General features: G+C 45.9%; 1 protein-coding gene across 1 annotated transcript in view; it reads right to left on the bottom strand.

The window, feature by feature from the left end:
• The window catches only part of LOC147902066 (calcium-transporting ATPase, endoplasmic reticulum-type-like), a 56,517-nt gene extending 44,363 nt beyond the window's left edge, over positions 1 to 12,154 (bottom strand). Inside the window, exon 1 of the mRNA XM_087374662.1 lies at positions 11,930 to 12,154. Within this exon, the coding sequence (XP_087230788.1) occupies positions 11,930 to 12,088 (159 nt within the window). The 5' untranslated portion in view covers positions 12,089 to 12,154. The remainder of the gene's footprint in view (positions 1 to 11,929) is intronic.
• Positions 12,155 to 12,413: the final 259 nt, after the last annotated feature.

Genomic DNA, 12,413 nt, shown 5'->3' with positions numbered 1-12,413 from the left:
TGAAACTCCTAAATCAAGTACCACCATTGGAGTGAAGAGAAAAGTAACACCAATGGTAGCCCAGGCAATGTCTCCCTTAAACCCAGAGCAAAGAGAAAAAGCGAGGAGAGAAGACTTGTGTTTTGTTTGCCTTCAGCCTCATCAGTGGAAGGATTGTCCACGAAATAAGGATCGTCGGATGGCTGAGATGGTAGTCTCAGAATGCGACGTGGAAATGGAGGGAAGTCCTAGAGCGGAACAGATGCAGATTCAGCTAGCGGGATCTTCTCAGAGGTCAGTACCTTGTTTGTTATGTGTCTCTTGCTAAGCTAGTAACGAGTGCACCTGATAACATCCTATCTAAGCCCGCAGCAATGGGGTATACAGCCTTTAATGATACGGAGTTAATTAAGATGAAAGGACAAGTGACCAATCATGATGTCATTGTGTTGTTTGACTCGGCGTCAACGCACAATGTGATTAACTCCAAGCTCGTGAAGAGGCTGAAGTTAAAGACTAGCCCATCTGACTATGCGTATACAGTCAGGATGGCAGATGGAAGTTCCGCTGAAGTATGGGACCAAAGGGTTACCCAGTTGGAGCTTCGTATTCAGGACTATGCTGAAGAGCTTGATTTTGAAATGACTAAGCTTGCTCATGCAGATATAGCCCTGGGTATGGTGTGGCATTCTAGGAAGAATCCAACCATTGATTGAAAAAAGCACGTATATCAATTCAAGATGAATGATGTGCTTTATGTCTTACGAGGTGAAAAAGATATACCTCAGGGACCGTTGGTTTCCGTGATGGAAATCCGAAAAGCTCAAGAAGAGTTTTTATTCCTTTGTACGACATCAGTAGAGCCGGTTGATGATTCTTCGGCTAGCACTGATGTTGTTCAAAGTGGTGAGATGGCCAAGTTGGCTAATCTTATAGCAGAGGAGTTCTCTGACTGTTTTAGGGATGAGCTACCTTATGGGTTACCTCCAGAGCGGAATGTTCAGCATAAGATCGAACTAATCCCAGGGGGGAGAACCTGTAAATAGACCTCCCTATCGAATGAGTTTTACCGAAGAAGCGGAGGTGCGAAGGCAACTGGAAGAATACCTCAAGTTGGGACAAATTCAACCAAGTTTCTCACCCTTTGCTTCGCCAGTGATATTAAAGAAGAAAAAGGATGATACGTTTCGCCTCTGTATAGATTACATAGCATTGAATAATATCACTGTTAAGCACAGGTATCCGATGGCTCGGATTGATGATTTGCTAAATGCATTACATGGAGCCGTGATTTTCAGCAAGATAGATCTTAAGTGTGGCTACCATCAGATCCGGATTAGAGCAAAGGATGTGCATAAAACCACTTTCAGAAGCAGATTTGGTCATTATGAGTTTTTGGTAATGCCCTTCAGACTTACCAATGCTCCAGCTACATTCGTCATGCTGATGAACGATTTACTACGTCCGTATATCGGAAAGTTTGTAGTACATTTTATTGACGATATTCTGGTATTCAGTAAAAGTATTACTGATTATCTACTGTGGGCAGTGGTTAATTCTAAAGAGAATAGGCAAGGTAGCCTATAAATTAGAATTGCCACAGGGTTGCAACGTGCACCCAGTGTTTCATGTTTCTCGTTTAAAGAAATTTTTGCATACTGGTGACTCACTAATCGAAGGTGTGGTTTTGTTTCAGAAGATAGTGGATAATGCAACGTGCAAACCAACAAGAATCCTGGACCCAGGAACAATGCAAGTGCACAATCGGAAGATACCCACGGTGTTGTTTGCATGGCATGGTCAGCCTCTATCAGAAGCTACCTGGGAATCCGTATACCAGTTGCCGAGAGTGTTCCCAAACTTTATCATCGAGGACGCTGATGTCTGAAGAGGAAAGGAATGTTACGCTCTAGTTGATGTGGCATGACCTCGGAAGAATCAGTCGATATTTCCCTTAAGGATCTACGTTTGTAATATATTTGTTTGCGCTTCATATAAATGATCGGGAGGGAATTAATGTCAAGGTCCTAGGTGAGGGCTGATAGCACCAGACTAGGTGGATCTAAGGCCAAGGGCCTAATGCAAGCAATGTGCCTAGGGGCAAAGGAAATTAAAGTATCCCATGAGAGGGGTGAAAAGATGCATTAGGAAAGACCCTATGATGATGACATGTGGCATCTAGATCCATCTAGGGAGATGGCTTGCTGGAGTTAGTGAGAGAAGGAGAATGGACCTTGACGTGATTTTCGACTTCAATTTCTCTGAGAGCTCTACGCTCTAGCAAGGATTTGGCTGGGAGGATATTCTCTGGTGCTACCCCTGTGATCTGCTGTAGTAAGTAGAAAAATCGTTTCAGCTACACAACCTACTTCTTAGCTCTAGTTTCTCAGTCATATCTCAGCTCTCTCTCAGTATCTATTACTCTCAGCTATCACTCTCTCACTCACGCAGTAACCCTGCATTTCCGGTAGACAGCACAAGCCTCTCCCTTGCCTTGCAGAAGCGTCCTACATCGTCAGAGTGGACAGCATCAAGGTCTCAGTACTGGTCGGCGTTGCCTCTTAGGTCTTTGGGTCTGCTATACGTGTGCACAGTGAGCTCTTCAGAAGTGCGTTCCGTGCTCTCTTGAAGAGTGTTCTTTGTATTTCTCAGTTCTCCAAGTATAAAGCAAATTCTCCCCTGATTAGGAGAGGGGGCGCTTAGTGGGTATAGGGACCCAATCGGTTGTCGACTCTACTCTCTCTCTACCCTTATCTCCTTTCTCTCTCTATGGTAAACAACGCTCATTCCTCGCTAAAGGTTTAAAGAAGGTCTTGCTGTGAATTACACGATCAGATTACTGTTGCATGTTACTTCTCTGGAAAGATTACGCCGAACTCTCTTGACTACAGCATTGTGAAAAATAACAAAAGTAATTGCTTTGCCTTTCGAAACGCCTTGAATCTTTCCGTGGTACTTTAGCCTCTACATGATCCGAATACAAGAAGATTGTCTTCGTTTCCATGCTTGAATTCACAATTTGAGGAGCTCTATTTCAGGCCATTGGCTCACATGCTTTTTGTGTGCCTCTTTCCCTATAGAAAAAGATTTAACAAGGCAGAAGGGCTAATATATCAGTATTGCATTTTAGATTTTTCCAGTTGCAAGGTGCGATGTTCCAAGGTATGAGAGGCACGCGCGTGATAAAGAGGGTATGCACAATACTTATGTAAAACCTGAAGGTGCCAGTGATGTGTCAACATAGGGGAGAAAAACAACACTACAAGGCGAGCAACATGTTGGAATATGGAAGCAAGAACTAGAACTAGAAACTGGAAATGAAATAACAAGACTGAAAGACTAGAAATACCTTGAGAAGAGTGTAGACAAGACACAAGCTAGACTGATAGTTTACAATGATGTGACCCATTGAATATATGGGCCAAAGTACAAGACATAAAGCAAGAGTGCTTATGGGATAATTGTAGAAGTGCCACATGGCACATACTCAAGACATAAAGACTAGACTTAGACTTAGACTTAGACTATTGTAGACTAGGAAATAGTACTTTTAGTGTGCACTTATCTCCAACACCCTCCTTAAGTGGACACTAGGAGTAAGACAGAAAGACAAGACTAGAAGACACACATAAATACTGATAGACTGAGAGACATGACAGACAACAGATCCTGAGACACCCCTCCTCAAGTGATATCCTCATATGGGTCCACAAGGGTAGGGACAAGATGGATCTAAAACACAGTCAGATTGATAGACAGATAGACAAACAGACAAGACTAGATAGACAGAAGACTGACTGTAGACAAATAGAAAGACCAAGACACTAGAACCCCTTGACCTACATCATCAGTGGTCAAGGTGGTAGACAAGACATAGAAGTAATCAGAAAGCCCACTTCTCATCATGTGAGGAAGGAACAACAGGATCAGCTGATGGAGATGTTGCAGCAACATGGGCTGAGGTAGATGCGAGAGCTGATGTAGAGGTTTTGGAGTAGCAGTCCCTCTCCCGGTAATTATCACGACCACAAATGGTGCATGGATGAGCCTTGAAACAGTCCTTCTCCACATGATTAGTTTTGCCACAATGGGTGCAAGGCTTTCTTACCTTAGAACTTCCTTTCTTTGCTAAAAATGCAGTGTCAGTTACCTTTCGTTGTTGAGTTCTTTCTTCCTCTTGGAGAGCATTGATGATACCCTCAAGAGAAGGATTATTATGATACTTGAAGGTAGTGACAAGAGTAGCATAGGAGTCAGGTAAGCTTTTGAGAAGCACAGCAATAGCAATATCTTCGGAGATGGGAGACTTGACTGACGCAAGCTGAACCATAAGACTGCGAAGATAATTGACATGAGAGGCTATAGTAGCTCCTTCCTGCATATGTAGATCAAAGAATGAGATCATAAGTGCAATCTTAGAGTTTTTAGATTGGGCCCCAAAAAGAGTGTCCAAAGTGATCCATGCTTGAGGAGCAGACTGTATGTCAGAGATGTGATGAATGTAATCATCTCCAAGGCCGAGCAATATGATAGCATAGGCTTTGTCGTTCTTGGCAGCGACAACTTGCTCAGATGGATCTTCGGGAGCATCACGGTGAACAATGTCCCAAAGGCCTTCTTTCATAAGATGGCACTTGATTTTGATCTGCCAAGTATGAAAGTTGGACCCATTGAATTTGTCGATAGATATGAGAGAATGAGAGGAAGATGCCATGTGGGAAGGTCTTACCTCTTGCTAGGATGCGAGGGCAATGTCTATTCCCTTACAATATTGCAGAAAATAAATGAGAGGAAGAGATCCCAGAAGCCGGTTCTCTCACCACTTTGTCAGGGCCATAGCATATGACAGCCCATCGAAGCAGGAGGAACCAGCAAAAAAGGAGAGACTGTTCAGCAAACTGAAAGAGGCAAAGTCTTAGTACCTTAATCCCGGGCAGAGATAGAGGTGAAAAAGGGATGCAGATCTTCGTGAAGATGGAGCTGGAGAAGTCAGCCTGTGCATGTACGGATTCCGTACAGTCGCACGGACTGTATGGACTGCTGACGATGTACGGACGGCGAGCGGAGTACGGAGTACGGATGACGTGCAGAATACGGGCGGCGTACGGACGACGGCGTGCGGCGGCGTACGGATGGCGTACGGAATACGGGCGACGCTGTACAGATAGCAGATACGACAGCAGGTGCAGAGGTGACAGCAGATTTGCACAGATCTGGCGCTCAGATCTGTGGCTGAACTGCGCAGATCTGGCAGAAATGATGCGCAGATCTGGAGCGCAGATCTGGAGCAGAAACGCACAGATCTGTCGCGTAGATCTGGAGCGCAATGGCGGGGCAGAAAGAGGGGAAAATGTGAAGAGGGAGCGCAGATCTGGAGCGCAATGACGGGGCAGGAAGAGAAAGAAATGTGAAGAGGGAGAAATCTGAGAAGAGGGGCAGATCTGCAGTGGGAGAGAGAGATCTGAGAAAAGGTATACTGAGGGGAGAGAGGAGGGAGAAGAGGATCAACCTAGCTCTGATACCATGTTGGAATATGGAAGCAAGAACTAGAACTAGAAACTGGAAATGAAATAACAAGACTGAAAGACTAGAAATACCTTGAGAAGAGTGTAGACAAGACACAAGCTAGACTGATAGTTTACAATGATGTGACCCATTGAATATATGGGCCAAAGTACAAGACATAAAGCAAGAGTGCTTATGGGATAATTGTAGAAGTGCCACATGGCACATACTCAAAACATAAAGACTAGACTTAGACTTAGACTTAGACTATTGTAGACTAGGAAATAGTACACTTAGTGTGCACTTATCTCCAACACAACAGGGCACTTTTAAGAATCAGGTCTAGCTCGCGTACATCTGTTTTTGTTCTGACACCCACCTGCTTATTGGCCCTCTACCCAAAGTCCTGCATTCGCTCTATGGATGCTGAACGGAAAGCGTAAGTTCACCTCCGGAACAACAAAGGCTCATTCATCATAGAAATTTCAGATGAAGGTGCAAACTTGCAAGATTTGGAGAAGGATACCATGAATGCGGATAGTAATAAGTCCACTGAAGCACTTTGACTACTCTGAGGGATGAGCTGTGAATTGCAATGCAACACTCCTTAGGAATCAGCAAGATCTTCGTAAACGGCAGGACGAGAATGTCTAGATGATGTCAGTAAGATGGGGCCATAACTGCAAGCTCAAGAGGATCTTGTAATCGGTATCAGGTAGAGTGATCGGTCTCCACTGCCGGATGTCTAACCTATCTCCCCCTTTCGGGATCAAACAAATCCACCCCCTACTCTCCTGGCATGCTAGTCAGAAAGGGGTGGAGATAATCTCCTGGAAGTTCCGGAAGAAGGCCGGAGTCAAGCCATCCTCGCCAGGACACTTCTGGGTCGGGAGAGCCTTGAGGGCTTCCCAAAGCTCCTCATCCGTGAAAGGCTCCTCCAGCCTGCTGCATAAATCCTGCGAGACTACTGCCGAAACGTGATCCCAAACTACCTCTCGCGCCACAGTACCAGCCGGAGTCATCCTCTCCGTTTGAAAGAGCTGGCTGTAAAAACCTGTGGTCAGGTCTAATATCTCCTGCGGGTCAGTGTGCATGATGCCTTGCGGATCTCGGAGACGCTGCAGCTGTGTGCCTCCCGATCGGGGCCCAATGATTTGGAAGAACTGCTTCGTCATCATGTCCCCATGCTGTACCCACCGGGCTTGGCAAGAGTGATAGGAGAACTCATCCCGTCAAATCTCCGTGTCTTGAAGCTCAAGGCAAGTGCTCTCAAACTTATCGCTAAGCCAATAAGAACCTCGGTCCTGCTCCTTGAGCCACTCTATGGAGACGAGGTCTCTCCTCAAAGCATGCTCACACTCTTTAAGCATCCTCCTCCGCCTAAGGGCGCGAGCCTATAACTCCTCACTGCTCCTCTGGATCGCATCGGCCACCCATGAAGCCCAGCCCTGGCCCGGTGTCATCTCTGACTGCTCCCAAATCTATGCCATGACCTGCTGGATCTCCTCGTCCTGTAGGAGGTCCTCTGAGCCCTACAACCATGTACGCGGCAGCATTCTAGGGATGTGATCTAACAATAACTGAGTGGCAACGCTTTGAGAGACTACAAGTGACCATGGGATCCACGATGATTCAGAGCAAGCCCTCAATCCCCCACCAGATCATATAGGCAGAGTTCGCCGATGCAGATTCCATAGGTTTTGATTTGGAGAGTGATGAGCCTATACGAGTCCATCAGAGGGAGAGCTCAATCCCCGACAGGTCTATCAAACTAGGTTGAGAGTACCATCGGAGTGAAACAGGATGCCCTCTTTCAACGACCCTCTTTGGGCTCTACATTGACAAGATCACATCCTTTTATTGACCGCCTACTAGGAGGCGAGGGATCATTGCTAGCCAACTTGATGATATAGATATTGCTATATGCAGACGACATAGTCCTTATATCATCTTCAACAGAGGGACTCCAAAGGCATCTAGAGGCACTACAGGCGATTTGCAAGGAGAGAGACCTGACAATCAACCTTGGGAAGACCAAGGTCACGATCTTCAACACTCACGGGCTGTACACCGACATAGTTTCACTTACTAAGATGAGCCAGTGGAGATAGTGCATCCTACACATACTTGGGGGCACTCTTCATAGGGCCAATTTTCGGGATGGTTCATTCGGCCAGAGCATGACTCATGCGTGGACAGAGAGCCTTGTCCCGACTAGAGAGGCAGCCGTGTGCACTTTTTGGACCCGCCGAAAGGGTTGACTTTCCGAGACCCTAGTGAGGCCGACTGCCAAACCTTCCGGCGACAGAGTGGAAGAGATTTGAGCAACTACAGGTGATTATGGGTTCTATGATGATTTGGAGTAAGCCCTCAGTCCCACATCAAATAGTACAGCCAGAGTTCACCAAGACACATCTCCACATTGATGCCATTTTCCATACTGTGATATTCCTCCACAGAATATGGACCTTACCAAAGTGGACACTTCGGAGGCTGGCACTAGAGTCATCTGTACGACCAGTAGAGAGCGGGGCTGTATGCACACATATCCACATGGTTTGCCAGACATGGTATCCAAATGGACCAGCTTCCCCTCTTTCAGTAAAACATGGACGTGTCACTCAAGTCAATCCCTGGAGATGAGATTAATTGTATCATACGGTTAGATCTTCTCCGGATATATACATCGCAACAGATCTGCAGATTATGCACCTGGAGCGGTTGAGACAAAGAAGCATTTCTTACGTGTCTGCCAACCCTACTATGAGATCCAAGGGCGCTATCACTGCCTCTTTCAAGAGGGGCATGTCTCCAGTCCACTCTCCCAACTGATCCTATTCCATCATCATGTTTGCATTGGGCTCTATTTGATCGAGATGCGACAACACAAAGAGATGCTACTACGACATATCAGATAGCATCATGTATTGACAGCGCCACAAGATGTCGAGACAAACCTATCACAGCTACATGTCACCGACTTCAATGCAGTCGAGTCGTTTCCAGGTCATAGAGGGGTGGAGGAGGAGTTAGCAGTCATGCAGGCAGCAGCGTTGATCAGCAGAGAGAGGCGACACAATACTGCCAAGCGAGGTATGCAAAGTCCACGCACGACACATAGAGCGACTAGAACACGCACGATCGAGGTCCGGCCCATCTCTGCCCTCCATAGTGGAGACCGCCCAAGACGAGGCACACTCTTGATAGAGCCCATCAGATATAGAGGTCAAGGAGACCATGCCCTCCACCACAACGCGAGTCAACTCGACAGATGCAGATCCAGGATATCTTTGCAGCCCACCGGAGAAAACCATGGTGCCAGGTTTCGGCTCTACTAAGTCTCAACTTCTCATCTTTTCAGCTCCAGTTTTTTGTTTTTACATGGGGAGGTTCTAGTGTGTTAATTACATCACGGGATTCCCTCTCGCATCACTGATTTTATTGTACCACCTCTTCCCCCAGGGGTTGATCATACCTACCTATTCTTTAGCATTTCCACCCCGCGTCACACAGAACCCTCCACCCCACTGAGTTCTTACTCCACCTATCATGATATACGCTTCGACCGCGATCACTCACCTATTTACTCAGGCTTTCTGTACATACTCCTCGCTTATATTGACTTCATACCCCTTTTAGAGAACCGAGCTGCCATGATCACCCGCTCACTACACGAAGCTGCCCTCCACGCTTTCCCTCACACCACTCGCTCCACCCACCCACCACCACCTAGGACCGTACCCTGCAACAATTGGTATGATGATGAGTGTAAGGCTTTATGCCGTCATCTCAGACTCGCAACCAAAAACAGTCTTTCGAACTAACCAAGATTTCGTTCGCCAGAACGAGGAGGAACTACTAAACATTTTGTTTAGTAACAACTCTAAAGACTTTTGGCATAGATTTCCTGAGGAACGATCCCCTCACCACTCACTCACGTCTGGTATGATTACGCATGCACAGCCAATCCCTAACCTCTCACATTTGCCACGCCCCACTTCCTATACCCTCTTCACTAAGGGGGGAGTGAAGGATGCTATGATGAAACTTCATAATGGCCGAGCGAAAGATCATGAGAGACTATGCACCGAGTTCATTGCATATGGGATTAACCTCATAGCCCCGATCTTAGCAAAGCTTTTAATGAAGCTGTCTGTTTGGGGTTTCCACGCACCTAGACCATTAACAATATTTCACCCATACATTTATTCTCCCATGAGCCCGGAGAATTACAAGACCATTATGATTGGACATGTCATGTCCAAGATTTATGCATTAGTGCTTGATTCCAAGGTCAGCCGATTTGCGGAGTGTAGAGGACTTAGAGCAACGGGACAGGCTAGCGTGATCATGGAACCATGGACCACATTCTCACGCTCAGATGCATCATCAAGGAGATGAGGGCACGAAAGCAAAGGGTTTATTGTTGCTTTGTGGATTTCCACAAAGCATTTGATATGATTTCGAGAGCCCGCCTCATCCGACACCTACGGGATTTGGGTTATGACCAGGAGATCTCCAAACCCATCCCTTGCTCCCAACTCGTTCACTTCACCTTAAACTTCAGAGTCCCCTTACCTCGCCTATGCCTCTACTCCAACTTACTCCGCTCCTCCATAGCTCTACTCCTACCCCTTTCGCACATCTCTAGTCTGCTCCCTTAGCCTATCCCAGGTTCTATCTGCCTACCCCTTCTAGTCCACCCATTACTCCTCCCTCTCTAAATTGGGCTCCCCCACAAATGGACCTAGGTGTCAACGTGTAGTCAAGCTTCTGTCAAGAGATGGGAAAATGTTGTTTTAATTAGTGCAGTTTACAAAAAATCATGCATTTCTTGCAAAGAGTCCTTGATCTTTTTGGTTGAGACCAGTCGCTAAGACATGGTACCTTCTAAAAGTGAATAATAATATGAGCCAAGATGCTTTAAATGGGGCATTTAAAGGATAGTGTTGTCTCCTAGAAGAACGTATCTATTTTTTTAAAAGAAAAGAATAGCTTCTATTAATGCTTGATAAAAACCACCTTACAAATCAGCAAAACCAAAGGAGCTGATCAAGGGAAAAAGGAATAGCTGCCACCTAAAGGGGCCATCCTGTTTCCTGACCTCCCAACTAGAGAGACTCTGGAACAAGGGCTAACAACCACGATGGCAGACTATACAACCAACGGATGCCTCTCTCCGTGAGAACATAGAAGGAGCCTACATGCCATGCCTTGCGGAAACGTGCATACGTCTCAGTAGACGCTCTAGATTCCAAAGTCCCACGCTCCCAAATAGCACGCAGACTGTAGACGATGTCTTGCCAAATGGCAACTAGAGTGGCCACCGGAGTGGTCTGCTAGCCTCCCATCACCCACCTGCAACGAGCAACACAGATATGCCAAGCAGTGATGCTAGCCAGTGTCTCCCACACATATAAAAACGTATCTCTTGCTAGGAATATATAAATCTCTATTAACCTACTTCAAATAGGACTAAGGGTGGATGTTGAAGCACTTTGCCCCTTTTTGTGTACCTCAATCCTTGGTGAGTGTATTCATGACAATGTTTGGACTCACAAAGTAGCGAGAATTTAGTATTGTTAATTTATAAAAAGGTTCAAGAGAGAGCTGTTGCATGAAGAAGGTTTTATGTACTCTTTAATTGACGTACAGAATTTGGAAAAGCTCGCTTGGGAGTTCCTATGGGTGTGAAAAAACCTTTAGTATTATATGTCACGGTTTGCGAGTCTTGAAGTAAAAAATATAATGAAAAAAGATTTCCCGAATTTTCTATGATTGGACGAGACAGTGTTAGCTAAAGGGCCAGTCCAGGATTGTACTGTTCCCTACCATTTCTGAAGTTGTCAACGTCGTCATAGATTCTAATTGTTCTATTCCCTCTCACTTTGTTACTTAACTCAAAGTGGCATGATAGACCAAACATGGATTTGCACCTGACTAATCAATTGGCCATTCAATGCATTGGGCTCAGAAAACTAAACGCCCACGCGCACACCTGTACGTCTACTGTTTTACTGCTAGATTTTTTGTTGTGGAGTCGATTTCACGCTCTTTTGCTGAAGTCGAAAAGATAAGACTGGTAATGTCAAAGATGCTATAGCATATGAATTTCAAATCTCTACGAAACGCCTGATCTTTGAAATATGGCAATATGTTCAGCGGTCAACTCAACGCTAAGATATGTCCTTCTATGTCGTTGCCCACGCTTGGTTATGAACTCCTGTGTACATCAAACTTCAAACTGATTGCAGTATCATAGAATTAAGTCATCTTTGCCAACTTTCGCAAAGGTCATGCCAGAAGACAGCCACCAGAAGCCAATTGGACACATGACATGGTTTCGATTTTCAACTTAACTCGCGAAATGCAGCTTTTCAGACGCCCCTTTTTCACACGCCCGGCTACGATTGAGCGCGAAAATAGAGCTAGGCAAGAAAAATACGCTGTAACGTTGGGAACCGATCCGAATTTTGACGCTCGCGTTTCGACGAAGGCGAGAAAAGGCCGATGAGCGTGGGCATGCAGGCTTCAACTGAGGAGATAAGATGCGAGACGATGCGAGCTGAGGCGATTGAAGAAGCAACTGAGAGATAGAAGCCATTAGGGCTAAGGCTAAGGATGCAGGGAGCTCAATCAGAAAGTGAACATTCTCAGTCCAACGAGCTGCAGAGAGTGAAACTGAATACATATTAGGTGAGCGAGGAACCTTCTCTCAATATGCTCACCTTGACAAGTGGCAGATTAGATATGCCACCTGGAATCTACTCACATTTTAGATTAAATGCCACGTGGAATCTGCTCACCTCTAGATCACTTGCCACGTGGAACCTACTCACACCCACGTGCACCCCCCCAAACACCCACCCCTCCTCCCCCTCCTCTCTTCCATGCATGTGACTTTCCCATCCTCCTTTGAGCAACCTCGT

Source organism: Dipteris shenzhenensis, chromosome 5 (genome assembly GCF_047967505.1).
Source record: "Dipteris shenzhenensis isolate YYH24624 ecotype China chromosome 5, Dip_SZ_1.0, whole genome shotgun sequence".
In the NCBI taxonomy this organism is placed as follows: Eukaryota; Viridiplantae; Streptophyta; class Polypodiopsida; order Gleicheniales; family Dipteridaceae; genus Dipteris; species Dipteris shenzhenensis.
Note: the sequence above shows the minus strand (reverse complement) of the source record. Positions and strands in the feature narration are given on the sequence as shown.